Below are 22981 nucleotides of genomic sequence, written 5' to 3' on the forward strand. Positions count from 1 at the left end.
CCCTATAACTCCTCATTGTGCCTCCCTATAACACATCACTGTGCCTCATTGTGCCTCCCTATAACACATCACTGTGCCTCATTGTGCCTCCCTATAACTCCTCACTGTGCCTCATTGTGCCTCCCTAACGCCTCACTGTGCCTCATTGTGCCTCCCTATAACACATCACTGTGCCTCATTGTGCCTCCCTATAACACCTCACTGTGCCTCATTGTGCCTCCCTATAACACCTCACTGTGCCTCATTGTGCCTCCCTATAACTCCTCATTGTGCCTCCCTATAACTCCTCACTGTGCCTCATTGTGCCTCCCTATAACTCCTCACTGTGCCTCATTGTGCCTCCCTATAACACCTCACTGTGCCTCATTGTGCCTCCCTATAACGCCTCACTGTGCCTCATTGTGCCTCCCTATAACTCCTCACTGTGCCTCCCTATAACTCCTCACTGTGCCTCCCTATAACTCCTCATTGTGCCTCCCTATAACTCCTCATTGTGCCTCCCTATAACTCCTCATTGTGCCTCCCTATAACGCCTCGCTGTGCCTCCCTATAACTCCTCATTGTGCCTCCCTATAACTCCTCATTGTGCCTCCCTATAACACATCACTGTGCCTCATTGTGCCTCCCTATAACACATCACTGTGCCTCATTGTGCCTCCCTATAACTCCTCACTGTGCCTCACTGTGCCTCATTGTGCCTCCCTATAACACATCACTGTGCCTCATTGTGCCTCCCTATAACACCTCACTGTGCCTCATTGTGCCTCCCTATAACACCTCACTGTGCCTCATTGTGCCTCCCTATAACTCCTCATTGTGCCTCCCTATAACTCCTCATTGTGCCTCCCTATAACACCTCACTGTGCCTCATTGTGCCTCCCTATAACTCCTCATTGTGCCTCCCTATAACTCCTCACTGTGCATCCCTATAACTCCTCACTGTGCCTCATTGTGCCTCCTCATTGTGCCTCCCTATAACACCTCACTGTGCCTCATTGTGCCTCCCTATAACTCCTCATTGTGCCTCCCTATAACTCCTCACTGTGCCTCCCTATAACGCCTCACTGTGCCTCCCTATAACTCCTCATTGTGCCTCCCTATAACACATCACTGTGCCTCATTGTGCCTCCCTATAACTCCTCACTGTGCATCCCTATAACGCCTCACTGTGCCTCATTGTGCCTCCCTATAACACATCACTGTGCCTCATTGTGCCTCCCTATAACGCCTCACTGTGCCTCATTGTGCCTCCCTATAACACATCACTGTGCCTCATTGTGCCTCCCTATAACTCCTCACTGTGCCTCATTGTGCCTCCCTATAACACATCACTGTGCCTCATTGTGCCTCCCTATAACACCTCACTGTGCCTCATTGTGCCTCCCTATAACTCCTCACTGTGCCTCATTGTGCCTCCCTATAACTCCTCACTGTGCCTCATTGTGCCTCCCTAACGCCTCACTGTGCCTCATTGTGCCTCCCTATAACACCTCACTGTGCCTCATTGTGCCTCCCTATAACTCCTCATTGTGCCTCCCTATAACTCCTCCCTCAGCCTCCCTATAACACATCACTGTGCCTCATTGTGCCTCCCTATAACTCCTCACTGTGCATCCCTATAACTCCTCACTGTGCCTCATTGTGCCTCCCTATAACACCTCACTGTGCCTCATTGTGCCTCCCTATAACACCTCACTGTGCCTCATTGTGCCTCCCTAACGCCTCACTGTGCCTCATTGTGCCTCCCTATAACACCTCACTGTGCCTCATTGTGCCTCCCTAACGCCTCACTGTGCCTCATTGTGCCTCCCTATAACACATCACTGTACCTCATTGTGCCTCCCTATAACACATCACTGTGCCTCATTGTGTCTCCCTATAACACATCACTGTGCCTCATTGTGCCTCCCTATAACACCTCCCTGAGCCTCACTGAGCCTCCCTATAACACCTCACTGTGCCTCATTGTGCCTCCCTATAACGCCTCACTGTGCCTCATTGTGCCTCCCTATAACACCTCACTGTGCCTCACTGAGCCTCCCTAACGCCTCACTGTGCCTCATTGTGCCTCCCTATAACTCCTCACTGTGCCTCATTGTGCCTCCCTATAACACCTCACTGTGCCTCATTGTGCCTCCCTATAACTCCTCACTGTGCCTCCCTATAACACATCACTGTGCCTCATTGTGCCTCCCTATAACACATCACTGTGCCTCATTGTGCCTCCCTATAACACATCACTGTGCCTCATTGTGCCTCCCTATAACACATCACTGTGCCTCATTGTGCCTCCCTATAACACATCACTGTGCCTCATTGTGCCTCCCTATAACGCCTCACTGTGCCTCATTGTGCCTCCCTATAACGCCTCACTGTGCCTCATTGTGCCTCCCTATAACACCTCACTGTGCCTCATTGTGCCTCCCTATAACACCTCACTGTGCCTCATTGTGCCTCCCTATAACACATCACTGTGCCTCATTGTGCCTCCCTATAACTCCTCACTGTGCCTCATTGTGCCTCCCTATAACTCCTCACTGTGCCTCCCTATAACTCCTCACTGTGCCTCACTGAGCCTCCCTATAACGCCTCACTGTGCCTCATTGTGCCTCCCTATAACACCTCACTGTGCCTCATTGTGCCTCCCTAACGCCTCACTGTGCCTCATTGTGCCTCCCTATAACACATCACTGTGCCTCATTGTGCCTCCCTATAACACATCACTGTGCCTCATTGTGCCTCCCTATAACACATCACTGTGCCTCATTGTGCCTCCCTATAACGCCTCACTGTGCCTCATTGTGCCTCCCTATAACACATCACTGTGCCTCATTGTGCCTCCCTATAACACATCACTGTGCCTCATTGTGCCTCCCTATAACGCCTCACTGTGCCTCATTGTGCCTCCCTTTAACACATCACTGTGCCTCATTGTGCCTCCCTATAACGCCTCACTGTGCCTCATTGTGCCTCCCTATAACACCTCACTGAGCCTCACTGTGCCTCCCTATAACACATCACTCAATAATAACCCATGCAATCAGGACATGGCGGGAAACTCAAAGGAAATTTCCTAACAATCAAGTATGGCATAATCACACTCCCATATTCAATAACAATGCTCTCTTAATGGGTAAACGACCTATAAGATTCCCTGTATGGGAAGAAAGAGGCATACACTCATTAGGGGATATTTTTAATAACAAGGGCCTCTGTAGTTATGTCGAAATATGCAAAAAGTTTAACCTCACCGAGTCCACATGGCTTTTTTACATACAGTTAAAACTTTGTATGAGATCTCACGGTGTTCCATTACACATACCAATCGAACACCACAGATACCACACATTTTTCTATGACAGAAATACATTGGGAGGTTTTGTATCAGGTTTTTATTCACAATTACTAACGTCCTCGTACGAAACCCTTCAACTAGACAATGTCTGGAGGAGGGATATACCAGACCTGGAAAATGACTTTGATTGGCAAGGAGCCTGGGCAAATGTCCGACTTACATCAAGGAACCCGGATCATCAACAAATCAATCTGAACTATATTCACAGGACATACTTGACTCCTATAAGGCTGTGCAAAATGGGGCTTATACAAAACTCCAAATGCTCCCAATGTACAAATGGGGACGAAGGAACATTTATGCACATGTATTGGGACTGCCCACCAGTTAAGGCATTCTGGGAAGATGTGTCCCAACAATTATCAATACTCGTATTTTGGAATATACCTGTACACCCCGCGGTATTGCTATTGAATGATGTTTTTGAGTTTGCAGTGAACCCACAACTAAAAAGATTGGTTTTATCGGGTATCACAGTAGCTAAAAAACTGATTGCATCACGTTGGTTTCAACCGGAAAAAATGTGCCGGAAAGTGTGGTTTCTTACATATCTTGATGTGATATATCAAGAAATATCAACAGCAAGAATTCTAGGGCTCAATGAATCCAAAATGTTAATGTGGTTAGAAGTGGTGGAGAGAATAAAAGCTAGCCTATAATGGTGATGTCTGGTTAGGAGTGAGGGATAATAGAGGTACTATCCAAGAGGGGGTCCGGGAGGGGGGGATTTGAGCTGGAGCATATGTGTGTAGGGTTTTAGAAAATAGGTATTCGGGGTATATTATATACTAACATTTATATAATTGTAACTTCGCTGGATATACACGGTATACGGTTAAAATGTTATTATTGACTATTTTTGTTTTATCCTGTTTCTGTACTTGCATATATTTTAACCACCTTTACTGAAAGTTTCATTATACATTGTGTGTTGAGTACTGACTTTTAATAAGTTTTGTTTTGCAATAATAAAAAAAAATTAAAAAAAAAAAAAACACATCACTGTGCCTCACTGTGCCTCCCTATAACACCTCACTGTGCCTCATTGTGCCTCCCTATAACTCCTCATTGTGCCTCCCTATAACTCCTCATTGTGCCTCCCTATAACACCTCACTGTGCCTCATTGTGCCTCCCTAACGCCTCACTGTGCCTCATTGTGCCTCCCTATAACACCTCACTGTGCCTCATTGTGCCTCCCTATAACACCTCACTGTGCCTCATTGTGCCTCCCTATAACACCTCACTGTGCCTCATTGTGCCTCCCTAACGCCTCACTGTGCCTCATTGTGCCTCCCTATAACACATCACTGTGCCTCATTGTGCCTCCCTATAACGCCTCACTGTGCCTCATTGTGCCTCCCTATAATGCCTCACTGTGCCTCATTGTGCCTCCCTATAACACCTCACTGTGCCTCATTGTGCCTCCCTAACGCCTCACTGTGCCTCATTGTGCCTCCCTATAACACATCACTGTGCCTCATTGTGCCTCCCTATAACACATCACTGTGCCTCATTGTGCCTCCCTATAACGCCTCACTGTGCCTCATTGTGCCTCCCTATAACACCTCACTGTGCCTCATTGTGCCTCCCTATAACACCTCACTGTGCCTCATTGTGCCTCCCTATAACTCCTCACTGTGCCTCATTGTGCCTCCCTATAACTCCTCACTGTGCCTCATTGTGCCTCATTGTGCCTCCCTATAACTCCTCACTGTGCCTCATTGTGCCTCCCTATAACGCCTCACTGTGCCTCATTGTGCCTCCCTATGACACATCACTGTGCCTCATTGTGCCTCCCTATAACTCCTCACTGTGCCTCATTGTGCCTCCCTATAACACCTCACTGTGCCTCATTGTGCCTCCCTATAACACATCACTGTGCCTCATTGTGCCTCCCTATAACACCTCACTGTGCCTCATTGTGCCTCCCTATAACACCTCACTGTGCCTCATTGTGCCTCCCTATAACACCTCACTGTGCCTCATTGTGCCTCCCTAACGCCTCACTGTGCCTCATTGTGCCTCCCTATAACGCCTCACTGTGCCTCATTGTGCCTCCCTATAACACCTCACTGTGCCTCATTGTGCCTCCCTATAACACCTCACTGTGCCTCATTGTGCCTCCCTAACGCCTCACTGTGCCTCATTGTGCCTCCCTATAACGCCTCACTGTGCCTCATTGTGCCTCCCTATAACACATCACTGTGCCTCACTGAGCCTCCCTATAACACCTCACTGTGCCTCATTGTGCCTCCCTATAACACCTCACTGTGCCTCATTGTGCCTCCCTATAACACCTCACTGTGCCTCATTGTGCCTCCCTATAACACATCACTGTGCCTCATTGTGCCTCCCTATAACTCCTCACTGTGCCTCATTGTGCCTCCCTATAACACCTCACTAAGCCTCACTGTGCCTCCCTATAACACATCACTGTGCCTCATTGTGCCTCCCTATAACACCTCACTGTGCCTCATTGTGCCTCCCTATAACACATCACTGTGCCTCATTGTGCCTCCCTATAACACCTCACTGTGCCTCATTGTGCCTCCCTATAACACATCACTGTGCCTCACTGAGCCTCCCTATAACACCTCACTGTGCCTCATTGTGCCTCCCTATAACACCTCACTGTGCCTCATTGTGCCTCCCTATAACACCTCACTGTGCCTCATTGTGCCTCCCTATAACACCTCACTGTGCCTCATTGTGCCTCCCTATAACTCCTCACTGTGCCTCATTGTGTCTCCCTATAACACCTCACTGTGCCTCATTGTGCCTCCCTATAACGCCTCACTGTGCCTCATTGTGCCTCCCTATAACACCTCACTGTGCCTCATTGTGCCTCCCTATAACTCCTCACTGTGCCTCATTGTGTCTCCCTATAACACCTCACTGTGCCTCATTGTGCCTCCCTATAACGCCTCACTGTGCCTCATTGTGCCTCCCTATAACACATCACTGTGCCTCATTGTGCCTCCCTATAACTCCTCACTGTGCCTCATTGTGTCTCCCTATAACACCTCACTGTGCCTCATTGTGCCTCCCTATAACACATCACTGTGCCTCATTGTGCCTCCCTATAACGCCTCACTGTGCCTCATTGTGCCTCCCTATAACACATCACTGTGCCTCATTGTGCCTCCCTATAACTCCTCACTGTGCCTCATTGTGCCTCCCTATAACTCCTCACTGTGCCTCATTGTGCCTCCCTATAACGCCTCACTGTGCCTCATTGTGCCTCCCTATAACTCCTCATTGTGCCTCCCTATAACTCCTCATTGTGCCTCCCTATAACACATCACTGTGCCTCATTGTGCCTCCCTATAACACATCACTGTGCCTCATTGTGCCTCCCTATAACGCCTCACTGTGCCTCATTGTGCCTCCCTATAACACCTCACTGTGCCTCATTGTGCCTCCCTTTAACACATCACTGTGCCTCATTGTGCCTCCCTATAACGCCTCACTGTGCCTCATTGTGCCTCCCTATAACACCTCACTGTGCCTCATTGTGCCTCCCTATAACACCTCACTGTGCCTCATTGTGCCTCCCTATAACACATCACTGTGCCTCACTGTGCCTCCCTATAACACCTCACTGTGCCTCATTGTGCCTCCCTATAACTCCTCATTGTGCCTCCCTATAACTCCTCATTGTGCCTCCCTATAACACCTCACTGTGCCTCATTGTGCCTCCCTAACGCCTCACTGTGCCTCATTGTGCCTCCCTATAACACCTCACTGTGCCTCATTGTGCCTCCCTATAACACCTCACTGTGCCTCATTGTGCCTCCCTATAACACCTCACTGTGCCTCATTGTGCCTCCCTAACGCCTCACTGTGCCTCATTGTGCCTCCCTATAACACATCACTGTGCCTCATTGTGCCTCCCTATAACGCCTCACTGTGCCTCATTGTGCCTCCCTATAATGCCTCACTGTGCCTCATTGTGCCTCCCTATAACACCTCACTGTGCCTCATTGTGCCTCCCTATAACACCTCACTGTGCCTCATTGTGCCTCCCTAACGCCTCACTGTGCCTCATTGTGCCTCCCTATAACACATCACTGTGCCTCATTGTGCCTCCCTATAACACATCACTGTGCCTCATTGTGCCTCCCTATAACGCCTCACTGTGCCTCATTGTGCCTCCCTATAACACCTCACTGTGCCTCATTGTGCCTCCCTATAACACCTCACTGTGCCTCATTGTGCCTCCCTATAACTCCTCACTGTGCCTCATTGTGCCTCCCTATAACTCCTCACTGTGCCTCATTGTGCCTCATTGTGCCTCCCTATAACTCCTCACTGTGCCTCATTGTGCCTCCCTATAACGCCTCACTGTGCCTCATTGTGCCTCCCTATGACACATCACTGTGCCTCATTGTGCCTCCCTATAACTCCTCACTGTGCCTCATTGTGCCTCCCTATAACACCTCACTGTGCCTCATTGTGCCTCCCTATAACACATCACTGTGCCTCATTGTGCCTCCCTATAACACCTCACTGTGCCTCATTGTGCCTCCCTATAACACCTCACTGTGCCTCATTGTGCCTCCCTATAACACCTCACTGTGCCTCATTGTGCCTCCCTAACGCCTCACTGTGCCTCATTGTGCCTCCCTATAACGCCTCACTGTGCCTCATTGTGCCTCCCTATAACACCTCACTGTGCCTCATTGTGCCTCCCTATAACACCTCACTGTGCCTCATTGTGCCTCCCTAACGCCTCACTGTGCCTCATTGTGCCTCCCTATAACGCCTCACTGTGCCTCATTGTGCCTCCCTATAACACATCACTGTGCCTCACTGAGCCTCCCTATAACACCTCACTGTGCCTCATTGTGCCTCCCTATAACTCCTCACTGTGCCTCATTGTGCCTCCCTATAACACATCACTGTGCCTCATTGTGCCTCCCTATAACTCCTCACTGTGCCTCATTGTGCCTCCCTATAACACCTCACTGTGCCTCATTGTGCCTCCCTATAACACCTCACTGTGCCTCATTGTGCCTCCCTATAACACATCACTGTGCCTCATTGTGCCTCCCTATAACTCCTCACTGTGCCTCATTGTGCCTCCCTATAACACCTCACTAAGCCTCACTGTGCCTCCCTATAACACATCACTGTGCCTCATTGTGCCTCCCTATAACACCTCACTGTGCCTCATTGTGCCTCCCTATAACACATCACTGTGCCTCATTGTGCCTCCCTATAACACCTCACTGTGCCTCATTGTGCCTCCCTATAACACATCACTGTGCCTCACTGAGCCTCCCTATAACACCTCACTGTGCCTCATTGTGCCTCCCTATAACACCTCACTGTGCCTCATTGTGCCTCCCTATAACACCTCACTGTGCCTCATTGTGCCTCCCTATAACACCTCACTGTGCCTCATTGTGCCTCCCTATAACTCCTCACTGTGCCTCATTGTGTCTCCCTATAACACCTCACTGTGCCTCATTGTGCCTCCCTATAACGCCTCACTGTGCCTCATTGTGCCTCCCTATAACACCTCACTGTGCCTCATTGTGCCTCCCTATAACTCCTCACTGTGCCTCATTGTGCCTCCCTATAACGCCTCACTGTGCCTCATTGTGCCTCCCTATAACACATCACTGTGCCTCATTGTGCCTCCCTATAACTCCTCACTGTGCCTCATTGTGCCTCCCTATAACGCCTCACTGTGCCTCATTGTGCCTCCCTATAATGCCTCACTGTGCCTCATTGTGCCTCCCTATAACACCTCACTGTGCCTCATTGTGCCTCCCTATAACACCTCACTGTGCCTCATTGTGCCTCCCTAACGCCTCACTGTGCCTCATTGTGCCTCCCTATAACACATCACTGTGCCTCATTGTGCCTCCCTATAACACATCACTGTGCCTCATTGTGCCTCCCTATAACGCCTCACTGTGCCTCATTGTGCCTCCCTATAACACCTCACTGTGCCTCATTGTGCCTCCCTATAACACCTCACTGTGCCTCATTGTGCCTCCCTATAACTCCTCACTGTGCCTCATTGTGCCTCCCTATAACTCCTCACTGTGCCTCATTGTGCCTCATTGTGCCTCCCTATAACTCCTCACTGTGCCTCATTGTGCCTCCCTATAACGCCTCACTGTGCCTCATTGTGCCTCCCTATGACACATCACTGTGCCTCATTGTGCCTCCCTATAACTCCTCACTGTGCCTCATTGTGCCTCCCTATAACACCTCACTGTGCCTCATTGTGCCTCCCTATAACACATCACTGTGCCTCATTGTGCCTCCCTATAACACCTCACTGTGCCTCATTGTGCCTCCCTATAACACCTCACTGTGCCTCATTGTGCCTCCCTATAACACCTCACTGTGCCTCATTGTGCCTCCCTAACGCCTCACTGTGCCTCATTGTGCCTCCCTATAACGCCTCACTGTGCCTCATTGTGCCTCCCTATAACACCTCACTGTGCCTCATTGTGCCTCCCTATAACACCTCACTGTGCCTCATTGTGCCTCCCTAACGCCTCACTGTGCCTCATTGTGCCTCCCTATAACGCCTCACTGTGCCTCATTGTGCCTCCCTATAACACATCACTGTGCCTCACTGAGCCTCCCTATAACACCTCACTGTGCCTCATTGTGCCTCCCTATAACTCCTCACTGTGCCTCATTGTGCCTCCCTATAACACATCACTGTGCCTCATTGTGCCTCCCTATAACTCCTCACTGTGCCTCATTGTGCCTCCCTATAACACCTCACTGTGCCTCATTGTGCCTCCCTATAACACCTCACTGTGCCTCATTGTGCCTCCCTATAACACATCACTGTGCCTCATTGTGCCTCCCTATAACTCCTCACTGTGCCTCATTGTGCCTCCCTATAACACCTCACTAAGCCTCACTGTGCCTCCCTATAACACATCACTGTGCCTCATTGTGCCTCCCTATAACACCTCACTGTGCCTCATTGTGCCTCCCTATAACACATCACTGTGCCTCATTGTGCCTCCCTATAACACCTCACTGTGCCTCATTGTGCCTCCCTATAACACATCACTGTGCCTCACTGAGCCTCCCTATAACACCTCACTGTGCCTCATTGTGCCTCCCTATAACACCTCACTGTGCCTCATTGTGCCTCCCTATAACACCTCACTGTGCCTCATTGTGCCTCCCTATAACACCTCACTGTGCCTCATTGTGCCTCCCTATAACTCCTCACTGTGCCTCATTGTGTCTCCCTATAACACCTCACTGTGCCTCATTGTGCCTCCCTATAACGCCTCACTGTGCCTCATTGTGCCTCCCTATAACACCTCACTGTGCCTCATTGTGCCTCCCTATAACTCCTCACTGTGCCTCATTGTGCCTCCCTATAACGCCTCACTGTGCCTCATTGTGCCTCCCTATAACACATCACTGTGCCTCATTGTGCCTCCCTATAACTCCTCACTGTGCCTCATTGTGTCTCCCTATAACACCTCACTGTGCCTCATTGTGCCTCCCTATAACACATCACTGTGCCTCATTGTGCCTCCCTATAACGCCTCACTGTGCCTCATTGTGCCTCCCTATAACACATCACTGTGCCTCATTGTGCCTCCCTATAACTCCTCACTGTGCCTCATTGTGCCTCCCTATAACTCCTCACTGTGCCTCATTGTGCCTCCCTATAACGCCTCACTGTGCCTCATTGTGCCTCCCTATAACACATCACTGTGCCTCACTGTGCCTCCCTATAACACCTCACTGTGCCTCATTGTGCCTCCCTATAACACATCACTGTGCCTCACTGTGCCTCCCTATAACGCCTCACTGTGCCTCATTGTGCCTCCCTATAACACATCACTGTGCCTCACTGTGCCTCCCTATAACACCTCACTGTGCCTCATTGTGCCTCCCTATAACACATCACTGTGCCTCACTGTGCCTCCCTATAACTCCTCACTGTGCCTCACTGTGCCTCCCTATAACACCTCACTGTGCCTCATTGTGCCTCCCTATAACTCCTCACTGTGCCTCATTGTGCCTCCCTATAACACCTCCCTGAGCACAGAGTAACAGTACAAACTCTTGCATATCTTCCTGGACTTTTTACTTAAAAAAATGTGTAGCCTACTATACATTTTACTGTATATTACTGTATATCTTTGGCTGTATATTTTAGAATGTATATACATATTTTAGAATGTATATCCTTGACTGTATTTTTATTCTTATTTGTGATTTTTCACTACCTAAATGTTTTTCGTGAGCGATCCGTAGCGCTGAATTTCCCTCGGCATCAATAAACAATCAAAGCACTTCTATTCTCTCCTCTTCTATTGTATCCCCTCGTCTCCCGCTCATGGCGCTGGCGTGTGGAGATCAGATGGCGGCGCGGCGGCGGCTCCAGACAGGCCGGGCGCGCGGCGCAGGACTTTGACGTGAGAATGATCATCTCAAGGTGTGTTCTGTGATGTTCTGTGAGGCTGCGGCTTCATTGTGTGTAGGTGATCACATCCCTCCGAAGGCAGATGATCTGGCACCCTGTCATGGAGACGCATCGCGGAGGAAGTGACAGGAGCGTAAGCCTCTTTGCCGTTCGGCAGCGCCGCAGATTTTAGGAATGACTCAAAATTGCAGAGGATTCACGCGGTAAGCAAAGTGGCAGGCGATTGTTTTGCACAATGCCGGAGGAATCTATATAGGAGTGAATCACATCGTGTGTTTCAACGGTGCTGTCAAACACGAGCCTCGTCAGGCGAAGGCTCCAACGTCACCGAGGCACGGATGGATTTAGACGTGCAGTAATACAAAAAATACTATAAAAAAAGAAAAAACGTGTGAGACAAGGGGGAACAAAAAAGGAGGATACATATGGAGGTGTGATTAAAGAACTAAACAAGCAAACAAGCTAACACACAAGAAGATGAAGAGTTTAGGATGAAGAGTTGAGGGTAGTTTTAGAGACAGGAATGTAATCAGGGTAATAATGTAATCAGTGTAAGAATGTAATCAGTGTACGAATATAATCAGTGTAAGAATGTAATCAGTGTAAGAATGTAATCAGTGTACGAATATAATCAGTGTAAGAATATAATCAGGATAAGAATGTAATCAGTGTACGAATATAATCAGTGTAAGAATGTAATCAGTGTAAGAATGTAATCAGTGTACGAATATAATCAGTGTAAGAATATAATCAGGGTAAGAATATAATCAGTGTAAGAATGTAATCAGTGTAAGAATGTAATCAATGTAAGAATATAATCAGTGTAATAATATAATCAGTGTAATAATATAATCAGTGTAAGAATATAATCAGTGTAAGAATGTAATCAGTGTAAGAATATAATCAGTGTAAGAATATAATCACATGCATTTGGATTCAAATAAGGGCATCATCTCATGTCATGCTTTGTTCTCAATGCAATAACTATGGAAGATAGTTCATCTAGATCTCTAAGCAATACTGCAAGTATTTCAGTAAAGCTATGGCATGACATCTGCACAACAAACCCAGGGATAAACAACAAAAAGGATGCTTGTTGCTTATCAAGGTCCTCCGGAAAAAAGTAAAGCATTGATCGTGAGATGATTGGCACTTCAAAAAAATCTTACTCTGACGGGCCGACAGAAAGAAAATCATTGGAGGCGAATGCATAAGCCTAAGTATTGATTTTTATTTATTTATTTCCCCCCACAAGATGTTCTTTTTTTGGCAGCCAGGCTATCACTAAGGCAGTTAGGTTCATCGTTTGATAAACAAAAAAAAACAAAAAACTAGAGGTGGGCATAGATACATTTTTTTAATCTAGATAAATCTATCTGCAATCCTGGATTTAATCTAGATTAATCTAGATTAAAATGGCTCAAAAAAAAAATAACCCTGCCGAAGGCATTCAAAATATGTGTGTTCTACCCAAATAATGACCAGAAGTAAGTCCTTACTTTTTCTTTCCTCCTTATGTTTCTCAGGCCAGGTGGCCCATTACACCATGAGCCCATCTCCCGTTTCCAAAATGCATTACAGACTGTTTGAAAAAGCTGTTTTGCTATGATAATTGGTAATGAAATATCAAAATAATGTTCAATAAGATGTACTTGTGTTTAATAAGTTGTTTTATTCAGAAGTTAACACAAATAAATAATATTACCAGTACAGTACAGTATCTAGCACTCTCAGGAGCAAAACAGAAAGAATCATTTCAAACTTGAACTATGTGACATGGCTTGAATCAACTGCTCCAGTGGAGTTGCTCAGTGGCCAATGGTGTCAACTGTGGTTGTACTGGGCAGCTCCCAGGTGTGAATGGAACTGTGTGAATGTGAAGCAGGGCGTTCCTGAAAAAGAGCATCTGTGCTCAGCGAACCTACCCTGGGTAAATAAAGGTAAAAAAGAAAAAATGCAAAAAAAAGAAAAAAAAAAACATTTTTTTTTTTTAGATTAATGCGTTAATTATATTATCGCGCAATACTAGTATAGCGTTAACGCAGCACGTTAACGCCGTTAGCGGCCCAGCTCTACAAAAAACGTTTTGAAAGTCTAATGGACATCAAGATCTGCCGTACCGTGTCACCGTTGCGCTCTGTCTGTCTGTCTGTCTGTCTGTCTGTCTGTCTGTCTGTCTGTCTGTCTGTCTGTCTGTCTGTCTGTCTGTCTGTCTGTCTGTCTGTCTGTCTGTCTGTCTGTCTGTCTGTCTGTCTGTCTGTCTGTCTGTCTGTCTGTCTGTCTGTCTGTCTGTCTGTCTGCCTGTCTGTCTGCCTGCCTGTCTGTCTGTCTCTCCCTCTGTCTGTCTCTCCCTCTGTCTGTCTGGTACAAAGGTGACATACAGGTGACATTTCGAGCAACACTGTACTTTCGAGCAACACTGTACTTATTGTACTTACTTTATGACATTTATTCTTATGTCTGCAATTTATGCATTGCTTTTATTCTGTCAACTGTATGCACATTTTATGCCTATGTTCATTTTATGCTATTTGCTGTGAAGCACTTGTACCTGCTATCAATCTATGAAAGGCGCTATATAAATAAAATTATTATTATTATTATTATACAGTAGATGTGCGTTGATTGCATGTGTGGAGATACTGTATGTATTTGGAGGGGAGTCTTCAGAGATTACACAGCTGGGATTTTCTGTATACCCCCCCAGGAGAAAGAGAGGGGAGGGGGTGGGGAGGTACAGTAGGGTTACGGAAGAAAGATGACATGGCCTCTCTCGTCATGCATTGGGGGGGCAGGCGGGGGGGGGGGGGGACACTTTAAAATGTGTGGGTGAGAGAGAGAGAGAGAGAGAGAGAGAGAGAGAGAGAGAGAGAGAGAGAGAGAGAGAGAGAGAGAGAGAGAGAGAGAGAGAGAGAGAGAGAGAGAGAGAGAGAGAGAGAGAGAGAAAGAAGCATGGCACTAACGTTACACAAAGTGGTTACTTACAGGTAGTAAGTGTAGGAGTGATAGGTTCTTCTGCCGAGTGGGAGGTGGTAGGAGGAAGATAAGCAGTGGAGGAGGGGAAGATGGAATGAAAGGAAAGAAAAAGTAAAAATATATTAATGTTTTGGAAAAAATAAGTCGAAAATGGACAAAAAAACAGATATGGTGGCACAGGTGAAGAGGTCAACACCGTGTATCGTGAGGTCAAAGGTGATCGCTTGGAGTCGTGTCATGCTTGGAGGGAGGGGGGTGCGGGGTGGGGTACGGGGGGAGGGGGGGGGAGGGTATTCTGTTCACTCTAACTTTGTAATCAGAAATAGTGATGGTTTGGTCTAAACAGCCTGCGATGGTAATTCAGAGACACAAGCGGGCAGACATTAGCCCCCCCCCCCCCCACCTATGAATTATGAACATGTAATTCTTTCCGCATATAAAATTATAATTTTTAACCTCCAAGGTTGACACTAATTGAGTGGTTAAGATGTCTAAACACGCCTCTTAATTCCCTCCCCGTAGCAGTAAATTAAAACAAATGTAACCAATGAAATCCTCTCCCTCTCTCATTTGATTAAGAACAAATTGACTGCCTTTTATTACTAACATTGTTTCAACATGCTGATGATCAAGCACGCACACACACACACACATATCACACGTACACGCACACACACACACATATCACACGTACATGCGCGCACACACACAGATATCACACGTACACGCACGTGCACACGCACACACCCACATCACCGCGCTCCAAAGATAGAGCTCGCCGCCGAGATGAAAAAAAATTAAAAAAAAAGGACTTTACTGTCAAAAATAAACACGGAGCATAGTGATTATACTGTATTACCAAGCAACTACACCTTCCCACTCAGCTGCTGCTTTCTTCCTGCGTGACCTTAACTTTCCACTTGCAACCCGAGAACCCCGTGATTCTGAGGAAGCAGCTCTGTACAGGTAATAAAAGTTTGATAAAAAAATAAAAAAGGAGTTTTCCTGTTTGCCTCGTCTCCCCGGGACCGAGAGATATTGCAGCGCCGAGCTAATCTTGAGTAAACGCGCGGCAGCTGACATTGTGTTATTTCAGGCCTGGTTTGTACAATAGAGGGTTTGATATTTGCCGAGCTTTAGCTCCCCGATTGCCGGGAGATGCATAGAGGCCTCCTCCTCTGGCGCAGCAGCCCAGGGCTATAATGTAAACTTAGCCTGCAGCCACGCGGCCGTACTCTCCTCTCTCTCCTTTAAGCCTTTCATCATTATTTTCTTTCTTATCTCTCTCCCCTCTCTCTCTCCGAGGCGCGGCCCTCGAAAAAAGATACTTTCCTCCTCTCCCCGTTCCGACGCTATAGAAGCCCGGTGCGTTTGTTTGAGCCACGGAAAGGGATTAATTTTTCATGGCACGCTGTATCTCGTGGCTGTAAACAGCCTTAATGTAGAATATCAACACAATCGAATTAATTATTTACTGTGACACACAGACAATGCCGGTGGTTTTAGGGGGAGAAATACACGGATTTTTTTTTAATAATAATAATAATAATAATAATAAAGAAGGAAAAAAGCTATCTACAATATAAACCCTCTGTCCGCATGACTACCACAGAGATCCTTTGGCGTCTCGCCTCGTTCTAATTCATTTCGGCGTCCCACTCAAATGGCTTACCTTTTCTTCATGAGCAGCACCACTCCGAGGAAGATGATGACGAAGAGGAGGATCCCGGCGATGACCCCGGCGATCTTCACAGTGTGGTCGGTCTGCTTCTCCGGCTCCACCGCGTCCGGCTTGTGCGTGGCGGCTCCTGTGCCGGAACACCAGGGAGCGCACAGAGAGGTAAAGGCATCAGAACACCATGACATCAACCAACAGCGCCGACACCATTCCCCACCAAGACAAAGGACCATTTGAAGAAACGCTAAGTAAAGACATTCCGCTTGTTTTTGGGATGAGGACCGGAATATCTTTACTTATATCTTTACGGAAAATCTTTACACAGGTGTAAAAAGGGATCCAGGCCAGAAGACAGGCCATGATGTGAACCAACAGCGCCAACTGATTCCCGGCGATGATAAGGACCGTTTGAAGAAGCGGAAGTAAAGATGTTCTGCTCGTCTGGGATGAGGACCGTGTTACACTCAACTATGGAATTTGGTGGTTCAGTCTCAACCCACTAAATTGCGTGCTTGTTTCATGTAATTGCCCTATCTCAAGACCCACCCTCTTTTCCCTTATCCTCCAATCGCAACCGCCGCTTCCAGGAAAGCGACAGTTGCGATTGGAGGATCAAGAAAAGAGGGCGGGTTTGAGATAGGGCAATCGCGCACGGGTTTAGTCTACGTGATATTCCAATTGAGCGGGAAATCTTAAGTCGGCGGGAAATCTTAAGTCGGCGCATCTTGAGGTCTATTATGAACATCTTTGGACAGACTACTTAAAAAGTTGCAAAAAGATGATTTCAGATCATTAGGAGCGTGAATGTGATAGAGGGGAGTACGCTACCCGACCACTACTGTCTTGAAACTTACACAACACTCCAACCTACCTCCATCGGATAATTAGGTTGGAAATCATTGTTCATCGAAATGGTTCAAACTGACTTACACGGTTCTTCGTCTGAAGGACTCAGAAACAGGCCATTATATGAACCCAAACTGTAATTTATCACGCAGTCCAGAGCGCGCCAATGCTCCGCTCAATACTTTCCTCTCGTCGATTTATCGACTCAAGCTGACGATCAATATTATGGGTATTCCGAGGCACCGCGCTGTGAACCGATACAGACAGAGGCGTCTCGGAGCAATTAGGACGTCTCCTCTCGCCTGTAGGCGACTCCCCCGCATTTTGTCCCCTCCACGCTCCTTCCCCGTCCTCCGTCCCCCGTCCTGAGGGGACCTGAGCGCTCTGTGGACTCTGGGGCCCCGTGGCGTTAAGAGATAAGTAGCACACACCGTGTCCTCACCCTCGGTTAATCATGTTTGGGTCAAACGCGTGGAGGGCAGTTAGAGAAATTGCAGTAGTTCAGGAGCGAGGGCGGAAAAGATAACAACACCAACGGAGATAAAAAAGAAATACGTCCCAGAAAATAACAAAAACATAAAATATTAGCCGGGGCCGGGAGGAGATACCCGGAGTGAAGAGGAGATGGGAAGCGGCTTGTTTTAAGCAGCGGCGGGGCGGCTACCCGGCGCCGTGATAAGGAGCTCCTCTAAGCGGGAGGGACGCTGTTGGAATCTCAACGTTCCACCTGAACAACACCATTATTCCCTGTCACCGCGGGTACATTTAGAATGACAAATTGTTACGTCAGCACAAATCTGTCTGAACGGATCTCACCCCAGCCCCCCCCCCCCCCCCTGCACACACACACACACACACACACACACGCACACACACACACACACACACACACACTTCTTCGCTGGTGCCATTCACCCCCCCCCACCGCCATCAGGGTTTGAATATCATTCAGACCCGGCCGTGGCAAACTGCTTTAGTTTTTCTGGGGGGCTCTCTGACATCATGCTCGTATCAGGTCTATTTTAGATTAGTAAGTGTTTAATTAGGGAGAGTCCATGTGACGGCTTGGAGAGACAGCTGACAGGAGGGAACAGTCCTCGTCGGAGCAGGTATGGCTTTAGCACTCCATTACAGCGGTGACGCAGACTGTGAACTGTTTTCTCTGCACCCAGAAAAAACGTTCAACAAATACAAATACCCCTAGAGTCTGCGAGAGCGGAGGATGACGCACAGGCAGATTACAGACCAGGGAACAGACAGGACCGTGAGGGGCTCAATGGAGGAAGGTTTATCTGACCTGTCCTCCAGAACTACAGTATAAAGAACAGCACAATGAGTAGGATGAATGACAGTAGCTCTGACCTGTTCTCCAGAACTAGAACTACAGAAACACAACAATGAGTAGGATGAATGACAGTAGCTTTGACCTGTTCTCCAGAACTAGAACCATAAAGAACAGCACTATGAGTAGGATGAAAGCATCAATGGAGGGCAGGGGTGGAGCATTACAGGGAAAGAAGCTCCAGATCTGTCCTTGTGGCAGAAAGTAACAAGGCCGGTAAAAAGGCCTCAGAATACATCAGTGAAGGAAGAAGTGCTTGGTAGAGAGAGTGCGGGTTGGCCGCATTGATCAGTACTTCTTCACAAGTCAGTCGAGTCGGTTGAAGACCAGTGACGGGTAGAAAACCACAGTCTGCAGGATATCAGTAACCCTGTCACTAGGGGTGGGAATCACCAGTTGCATCACGATACGATACGATATCGATTATTTGGACAATGATACGATATTTGCCGATATCACAAAGTCTGCCACGATATGATACGATTCGATTCGATTCAGGTGCCTGCGATCGATATGAGACGATATTATATGCCCATTTAACACAATCAGTAACATTTAGATCAACTCAAAAAAGGCAACGGAAATATCATTTGACATTTTTATTTTTGAGCTCTTCCAGACATTTAAATGAAAAACAATTAATTGTTTTTAATATAAATAGACCTCCTGTTCACTGTAAAGTGCCACGTTTTGATAAATTGAGCTTTAAACTTTAAGTAAAATTTTTGGAACTTACAACACGCAACCTAAAACCCCTCTTTCCAAACGCAGACACACACAGAAACGGAGAATGCCCCGCCCCCATCTCCAGTCCCTAATGGACCTCTGCTGTTCTCTCATATGGCTCTGATCAGCTTAGCATAGTTAGCTTACGCTAACGTAACGTTAATTTTTGGTCTTTAACGCGACGTGGGCATAAAGGAATGGCGAGGATGCAAAGCATGTTAGATGCATTTGACCCGTTGTGGAGAAAAAACAACAGGCACTTATTTCGGGTCGCAAAATAGGCGGACTCTGGATCCCTGCTGTAACGTCTACACACGCTGAGCTACTGTTGTTGTTGCGGCCGGGTGGATATGCTCACCAGGGGATTTTCAAAATAAGAGTATCGCAATATGAATCGATCTTTTTTTTACGCTGCATCGATCCTATTTGATAATTGATAATAGATCGATATATGGATCTGGATCGATGTATCGTCCCACCCCTACCTGTCATTGAGGAGGAGGGGGGAAGGTGCTGTGGATAGTAGTGAGACCAGCCTGCCGGTCAGAGAGAATAGCTGTGGGAATAAAGTTCAATGGCCTATAGAGTTCAAAGAAAGGAAAGAATGGGAGACAGTTAACATGGATGTGATGACGGTGTAAGATAGTTAAAGGAACGGTGGTAGATAAATAAACGAAGAGGAGGATGGGACGACGTTATCTGTGAGTGTGGTCCTGAAGGATTTGGAATCGTTGATAGAAAGAGGGCGGAGCCAATTATGTCCAGACGGCAGAGAGAAATAGATAAATTAGTGAAGGAGAGGAGACGGCTAAGAAAGCAGCGGAGCAGTGGATGAGAGAATTCACGTTTTGCAGGAAGAGCTAAAAAGTCAGTTAGCAGCACTCAGGGGGGCAGAACAACTTAGGAGGAAGAGAAAGAAGAAGGAGCGAGTCAGTACAGCATTTTATAGGAATCCATTTAAATGTGTTAAAGGAATGCTCGGCCAAGGAAAGGGAGGGCAACTCAAAGCTTCAAAGCAAGAGGTAGAGGAATAGTTCAAAAGGACTTACGCAGATACAGGTAAGAATAGAGAAATGGGCCTTCCTATATACCAGGAGAGGAAGAGTATACGATGGATATTAGGCCACCGAGGTGGAAGGAAGTGGAAGCTGTAGTAAGGCGTGCAAAGGTCTCTTCGGCCCCAGGGCAGAATGGAGTCCTTTACCGGGTTTACAAAAGTGTGCCTGATGTACTTAGATTCTTGTGGAGGTCATTGAGAGTAGTATGGGATACACAGGTTATAGCAAGAGCTTGGTGTAGGGCAGGGGGGAATCCTAAGTCCCAAGGAGAAAGAGTCCTTAGTTCTTGAGCCAGTTTCAGACTATATACCTCCTGAATGTAGAAGGTAAGACTTTCTTTTGTATAGGGGCACAGAGGCTAGCAAGCTATTTAGAAAGGAATAGTTTAATAGATATCACGGTGCAGAAAGCAGGAATACACAGGTTTCGCAAGGTGCATAGAACACACTAGCATGATATGGCACCAGATTCAGGCAGCCAAGATAGAGAAAAGAGATTGTGGTATTTTTAGACCTGGCGAATCTGTTTGGTTTGGTACCATATATATATACTATATTATAGCCTTGTATGGAGTGCTTTTGGTTTCTCTAGACATCACCTTTAGGGGTGATTGTAAACTTGGTGAAAGCATACTTCCAAGAGATTATAATGTGTTTCAGTACTATAGATTTTACAACAGCATGGCAGAGACTAGAGATTAGGCATTATGACAGGGTGTACTATTTCCCCGTTAGCATTCACAATGGGGATGGAAATAATTATTAGAGTATCAAGGTGAGTGGCAGGTGGGGAGACACGACAGGGCGGGCTGCGCCTCCAACCAATCAGGGCTTATGTGGACGACTTGACTCTGGTGACCATGGCGGTTACTAGAGAATAAATAGTTAGCACTAACTGATTGATTGATTGATTGAAAACGTTATTAACAGATTGCAGAATGGGTACAATACAGTACAGCTCAATACACACAAAGGGGATGCAGACCAGAGAAAGACTTTCGTCTTGTTTACATCAGGGTCCCCCATTTTCAATTCATCAGGACATATATGACATACATGACATACAGATAGACAGTACTGCTACATCTATACATTTACTTGAGGCCAAACCTAGTGTTATGGTCTAGGAGTCAGCGGATGGTTTGCTTTATATAATTGACTGTACCCTGAGGCTTTGAAAGGCATATTATTTGGCAGCAGAAACTGAACAGCGAGGTTGGAAAGCGAGGCTATGCCTGGTAGAAGTGGGATGCAGATGGTTCATAGCACGATCAACTATATCACTATTGGGAGAGTTGGGGATTCGTGGGCGTAGTTTGCAAAAAGGCTGTTAGGGAAAGGTTGAAAGAAGCATTGAAAGAAAGTCAGTGGATTTGGTTGAGGAGAAATAATGTCAGCTGGGGACCAAAGTAAACAAAAGGTACGAGTATTGCTTTTCTATTATGTTGTTTCCGTGTGATATTCCGTGTGATATATCAGGAATAGTTCTGTTTTAAACATAGGATAGGATGGGTATCATCATCAGCACAAGGACACCCTGCATGTGGGTATCATGGAGAGTGGAAGCTGGCATGGAGGGGGGAGGTTGTAGGACGCTGAAGCTGCTGAGCCTTCCCAAGGTGTCGTGGGCCTAACTTAACACAACACTGGTGAAGGGAGGTACCCACTTGATAACCCTGGATATATGCTGGCTTTCACCGCCTATCTATTAGGGGTGGGAATCGCCAGAGACCTCACGATACGATACTATCGCGATACTTGCGTCACGATACAATAGTATCGCGATACTAAATATATCGCGATACGCTGAGTATTGCGGAAATATATATATTTTTTTGGGATCAAATTTAATTTATTACCTTTTTATTACATGTTTTATCTAATAAAATAAAGTTCAGTCTGTTCATCTCACTTCAATAATTTTTATTGCAGAACATGGTATTTTCTCAAGCAGACAGGTGTAAACACTGTAATCTGTGTTGCATGTACCTGACAAACTGAACTGTTTGTATTACAGTCATATTCCAACTTAACTGAATGCACATGTGTGTGTGGACTACTGTACTATTACGGGTATTGAAATGAACAATGCAACTTCCTTATACAAAAAAAATAATATATATATATATATACTGTATCGATACAGTATCGCCACGCAAAGTATCGCGATACTACTACGTATCGATTTCCCCCCCACCCCTACTATCTATCTACACGTTGGGTTGTGGTGGCCATTAGGGGCCATGTGGTACGTATGTAGCGTCGGCATTGTCAATACCTGTCAATACCGCGCACAAAGGGGCATGGGTCTGTTGAAGTTGGCAATGCCGTTTGGAGGCCATTATGGGCCATGTAATACAGTTGTAGTGTGTAATTCCATAGTATAATTATTTATAGGCATGTTAGACTTTCTTTTGTCAAGGGGATTGGGTTTCTTCATTGAGCGCTTATCCTTATAATTAGGGCACAAGTATCTTGTGTTTCATTATAAATTAAGGCAGAGTGGGAGAAATTGAAGACATGGCTGTGACATATTAACAACCGGCCTGAGAGAGATGTGGCTGATTCCCAT

General features: G+C 46.8%; 1 protein-coding gene across 1 annotated transcript in view; it reads right to left on the reverse strand.

Annotated features, from left to right (window-relative positions):
• The window catches only part of LOC311239309 (receptor-type tyrosine-protein phosphatase mu-like), a gene marked incomplete at its 5' end in the record, with an annotated part of 199428 nt that overhangs the window by 112454 nt on the left and 63993 nt on the right, over positions 1-22981 (reverse strand). The window contains 2 exon segments of the mRNA XM_084327615.1: positions 14770-14799; positions 16433-16568. Of these exon segments, the coding sequence (XP_084183741.1) occupies positions 14770-14799; positions 16433-16568 (166 nt within the window).

Source organism: Notolepis coatsorum (genome assembly GCF_963971535.1).
Source record: "Notolepis coatsorum genome assembly, chromosome: 13".
NCBI classification, from domain to species: Eukaryota; Metazoa; Chordata; class Actinopteri; order Aulopiformes; family Paralepididae; genus Notolepis; species Notolepis coatsorum.